Source organism: Callionymus lyra, chromosome 8 (genome assembly GCF_982586985.1).
Source record: "Callionymus lyra chromosome 8, fCalLyr1.hap1.1, whole genome shotgun sequence".
NCBI classification, from domain to species: domain Eukaryota; kingdom Metazoa; phylum Chordata; class Actinopteri; order Syngnathiformes; family Callionymidae; genus Callionymus; species Callionymus lyra.
Genome location: NC_141825.1, coordinates 1,952,113 through 1,957,592, shown reverse-complemented (window position 1 = coordinate 1,957,592; position 5,480 = coordinate 1,952,113). Strand labels below are relative to the sequence as shown.

Below are 5,480 nucleotides of genomic sequence, written 5' to 3'. Positions count from 1 at the left end.
ACTTGTACACGAGTGAGTACCAGGAGCAGCATGAACTTTTTAATGACTTCTGTGATGGACTACCCCAAGTCTCCGCTGAGGCCAATGAACGGCTGGTGTGGCCACTCACGCTACCAGAACTCCACGTCGCACTAGCCAGTATGCTTACTGGAAAGACTCCAGGCATAGATGGCCTCAGTGTTGAGTTTTACAATACTTTCTGGGACATTGTTGCTCCTGACGGCATAGATGTTTTAACGAGAGCCTGGATTCCGGCTCACTTCCTCTGTCCTGCAGGAGGGTCCGTCATTACCTCCAGGAGATAAAGAACTGGCGTCCAGTCTCCCTCCTCTGCACGGACTACAGGATCCTCTCCAAAGGCCATGTGTTTGAATGGATGGCTGGACGGCCCCCCAGTTTTACCTCACATGGACGGTTTTATATACCTGGGTGTGTTTTTAGGAAATTAAGACTTTGCAAAAATAAATGGGACTGTGCATTAGAAAAGGTGGAAAAAAAATTGGAAATGGATACAAAAAGAAATGTCTTTTAGAGGGACAACACTTGTTTAAAATTATCTTATAGCGTCACTGCTGTGGCATCGCTCTCCCTGGCCTGCTCAATAAAATACAGGCAAAAATGATCCATTTCTTGTGGGATGGGTTTCATTGGCTGCCACAGTCAGTCTTGTTTTTACCTTGTGAAGAATGGGGCCAGGGCCTATTCCACCTGGCCAGTGGAACTGGCAATACATTTTATTGTATTACTTTTTGTATTATATTATTATAAGAGTGGAACAAGAGACTAATGGCTCCAGAAAGAACTTTACTCCGCCAATACATCAACAGCGGGGCGGAGCCAGCGGACCTCTTCCCGGACCTACGCCTGAGCCCTGAGCTCCTGACCACAACCAACAAATACCTTTTAACAGTACATAGGGCCACAAAAAGCACTTTTTATTTGAACTGTGTGAAGAGCCACAAAACCCTCTTACATCGACCAACCACAGCATGGAAAAGCAGACTTGGGGACTGGGCCCCGGAATCTCTCTCTCTCTCTTAAAAAGATGTCTACTTCTATCTGAAAAGGCTATTTTTCCTTGTTCTTTTGAATTTTATGTTGTTTATATGTGTTGTATATATGGTTTAAAATTGTTTGTTATTTTAATCATGGCATATTGTGCTACTCTGAAGTGTGGTTGATCCAGGAACGTTTATGCTGTGAGTGAACGAGTTGAGTTTTTATTATATAGCTCAGCAAACCTCCATTTTAATCACGTGACTAAACCACGTGACCATGGGCAGCCATGGTAACGGAGTGACGCTTACTTGAAAAATGGCGTATGCTACGCTGCTAGCTTAGCGTTAATATTTATATGAATGCGTATTCTAATAACAACTGAATCTACTTGAACGAATGTAATATGTGCTTTGATGCTAGGAAGCTGTGGTGGCGTCAGTTTATTTTTTTCTAAACAAGGAGTTTCCTCGTAGTTAGCAAGGTAGCTAAATGCTACACTGAGCTCTACGTTAGCGGATACCATTTAGACACGTGAGATAAGGTAAGGGATGGCCTTCTATGAAGTTTACGCGCATCCTTCTTTGATTCGCTACAAAACCAGTGTTTGCACGAAAGCGACGCTGTTCGCGCTGGTGGTTCTGTGTCTCACCTACATCGCTCCGTTGCTGGTCGCCTACCGAAGTCAAGGTAACAACAAAGACACTCATACAAGCTACCATAGGTTTATTTGCACGGATCAAGTCATATAGAAGATAATTTCGAGTATGGGGAAGGAAAACTATGTCATTTAGTTAATTGAAAAATACGATAGAAGGACCATACACTATTATTGAATAAACTATTCCATATATTTACAGATCAATAAGGAGCTCTTTCATCAAATTCATCTCACAAACTATGATTAATTTCTAGAAAGATTTCACAGATCCTCGCCTAATTATCTTGAACTATTAAGGTAAGGTAAGGTAAAACGTTAATGATTATTGAAATCGTTTTTTTCCAATAGCCACAGAAAATACAGCAATTTTTCATAAAAAATAATAAATCAAAAATAAAATAAGAACAAAAACAAAGAGAAATAAAGAGAAGATGATGCAATCTAAGTCTAAAGATAAAGAACATAGATCAAAGAAAAATAACAAAGACAAAGGATACAAAGACTAACATAGAACAGAACATCCAGATACTTTCGCTCCACTCCTGCCCCTGAACTCAGAATTATACAATTTAATAGCCCGAGGAATTAATGAGTCCTTGAGTTTATTAGTGTTGCCCCTGGGACGGGGCATTTGGTGCTCTCATTCTGCTTCTCTGCTCACTGATGACAGTGTTGAGAGGATGACTGTCATCATCCATGATGGACAGTAGTTTGTTCAGTGATCTCCTCTCAGCAACTGTCACCAGTGAGTCCAGCTTCATGCCAACCACAGAGCAAGCCCTTCTGATCAATCTGTCCAACCTGTTATTATTTGAATGTTTTGCAGGATTCTGGATAAAAAGAAGCTCCTATGAAGAGCAACCAGTGGTGAGGTTCCAGTACCAGGTTCTACTTGTGGCTGCCACCTCGACTCAGGGAGACTATGTCGCCTGGAGCACCTTCCCGAATCTCAACAACATGCTTGGGGCAAATCTGCGCATGCCTGCTGTGTCGGTAAGTAGATGTGTCCAGTGTGACACTACACAACCACAGTGTGAGTTTTTTTATTTTCCTCACGTGTGTGATTTGAGTGAACAGGTTCGTGAAGAAGATGAGAACCAGGATGGAAAGTTGGACACGTTGTTCTTACAGCTGAAGTTGCCATTAAAAACGGACGAGCAAATCTACAGCGTCCAGCTGCTGCTGACGTTCAGCTACCAGCTTTTTGTATGTAACATTTGATTTTAAAAGATTAATTTCAAGCTTCAGCTGTGTGATAACACTAGAGGTGTATTATTAGACAACAGCTTCCCCACCATCAGATCTGCTAAAAGATCCTACAGCAAATAAGAATGACAACGACTGTCATGAAAAGACAAGGCATCACCAGGACGCCTAAAAAAAATGAAAACCATCTTATGAAATGTAATATCTTTCTATCTTTCCTCAGCGCATGACCAATGTGGTGATGCAGACCCTCGCCTTCCTGCAGCACTCGTCCTCAGTGCCCGGAGGCAAACTCTTTGTTAGTGGAGACCTGAGACTAAAACAGAGGGTCCCTTTGCCTCACAGTGGACTATACAACATTTACAACGTAAGACTCCTTAATAGTTTCAATAATGTGTTTAATCAAAAATATAAATGCAAGAAAAGAACATGAGTCTCAAAAAGCTTTTGAAGTTTCAAACCACACTCACACAAAAAGTGGTTGCAGCGGTTTTCTGTCATCAGTTCAGTCGATCACATTATTGTAAAATGTCGTCCATTTTTTGTCCGTTGTGCTTTGAATTCAAAAAAATAATTATGGATTTTATTCAAAGGCCCATTTCTGGACACTCAAGGTCATTGTCCTCTAGCAAAGAACATTAAAACAAAATCATTTAAAATTTCTAAAAACAAGGAATGGCCAGTTTTTTTTTTTGCAACTGTGAGCTACTCCAAGGTCACTGTGTCACCTGAATCATTTTGGAACACACTTAATTATTTTATTCCCTAGGCCTATGCTTGTACTTCTTTGACTGCAAGCACCTTCTGTGGTTTTATCTAAAGATGATTTGTATTTAGGCAAGAGTGATGGCAGAGATGAATTTGTAATATCAGATAGGAGTACAAAATAAACACCATTTGCAGAAATTGAATTGCATTTAATTCAAAACATTAATTAATTATTGGTACGCCGCTCCCACTAACACAACCACAGGGACTACAATCTCTCTTCAGTTACTCACAACAGATGACATCCGCCAACAAAACGCCCGACATAGGTGGACCCTATGTCAAAGAGAATGTATGTTAAAAAAATATTATGTAAACCAATAAATTGTGCACTGTAGCCTTAACACTCTTTCTTTGTATGAAAGGATGTCAAGATGTCCTCAAGGGTGCAGGTGTTTCTTTTCAGTCTGTAAAGTCTGTGTATTTATTGCTTTCCCGATTCTAAAATTATATTAAGCCTCATATTAAACAAAACCATCTTGCATCTCTTTATCTCATCTAGTTGTCTGCTTGCTCTCCCAGGTGTCTGTCGTGGATGAGTCCAGTCCTTTTTTAAGTACCTACGACCTGGAGCACATCATGAGTAGCTACAGCCGGAGGAACTGTGAGTTATTTCAGATATCAAGCAAGGATGCCTCAGATCTGACCTGTGTGCCACTCTGAAGCCACACCAGGCTCTTCTATCAGTCCAGTTCTGCGCACCTTAGCTCGAGATCCACATAACCCAATCAAAAAAAACATTTATAATGCAATTTAATAATAATTAATAATATTATTTAACATTTCCACTTGTGTCCTATACTATACTAGTTATTTTTGATATTGTAGCTCCTGTCTAAGAATTCCATGGCTGAGTAACATCTTGCTGTATTGTGTGTCTGACATCAGTATCAACAGTACTCTCTGCTCCTGCTCCTGTCTGGACTATTGGTCGAGCTGCTGGAGCTCCTTTCCTGCTTAACGCAGAGATCCATTACCCTGTGGAGGCCATCAGATATCCTTGACCTAAGAGAAGCGAGTCTAATGTTTCATGAGTTTTTTAGGCTTTCACAATTAGGCATACAAAAATGTTGACACTAAAGAGTATAGAAAGAATCGTAGATGTAGGTCACTCAGCTAAAGTTATCTATTCGACCCTCCTGAAATGAACAAGGTCAACATCTAGTTAATGGTCCTGAATGTGTCATCGGTTTCACTCCTTGACCAATGTATTTTACCTACCGCCCGGGATTCTGGGAAACTATCAAGCTTGCGTGGATCCAGTATGCCAGCATCCTACTCATCTTCCTCTGGGTGTTCGGACGCATCCAGACGTTTGTTTTCCAGAACCAGTTACTCACCAGCATTCCCATCCCGGCGGGAAAGCCTCACCAGTCTTGACCGAGCTGGACAAAGTAGAAGCAGAAATAGTTTTGTTCTGTCGGATTAGGTATTTTAACTTTACAGTCTATGTTGAGCAGTAACCTCAGGTGATCATTCATTCTATGTAAAGAAGTCTGTTTTCCAGTCATTGGTACACCTGAAAATGAATTTTGTACTTTGGAGTCTTTCTCGTTCTTTCAGACGTATGATCATGTGACTGTCCTTACAGGAAGACACCACAATGAATGTGCTACATACAAGAAGTAACTCTAATTTATTTGAAAAAAAGATGCACACAGAACAAGGCTAAGTGTACACATGTATGCAAATGCACCAAGAAACAAGTTACAAAGATAAAATAGTTTTGCAAAAAACATGCATCATTATGTTTCTGGTGTTTACTCAGACAAACACACAACAAATATATAAATGTGGATTTGTGCACACCTAACACATAATGTTGCTCATCTCAACCTTTGACGAAAGT

At 40.5% G+C, this 5,480-nt stretch overlaps 1 protein-coding gene across 2 annotated transcripts; it reads left to right on the top strand.

The window, feature by feature from the left end:
* The first annotated feature begins 1,308 nt into the window (after nt 1–1,308).
* On the top strand, nt 1,309–5,175 carry tmem231 (transmembrane protein 231). 2 transcript variants are annotated; one of them, XM_087796898.1, is made up of 7 exons: nt 1,309–1,686; nt 2,484–2,650; nt 2,735–2,863; nt 3,087–3,230; nt 4,154–4,235; nt 4,520–4,625; nt 4,849–5,175. In XM_087796898.1, the coding sequence occupies exons 1-7, from the start codon at nt 1,548–1,550 to the stop codon at nt 5,009–5,011; spliced, it is 930 nt and encodes a 309-aa protein (XP_087653024.1). In that variant the 5' UTR covers nt 1,309–1,547; the 3' UTR covers nt 5,012–5,175. The 2 variants fall into 2 exon arrangements, with proteins under 2 accessions (XP_087653024.1, XP_087653025.1); XM_087796899.1 differs by lacking the exon at nt 1,309–1,686 and adding an exon at nt 1,713–2,402.
* The last annotated feature ends 305 nt before the right edge of the window (nt 5,176–5,480 follow it).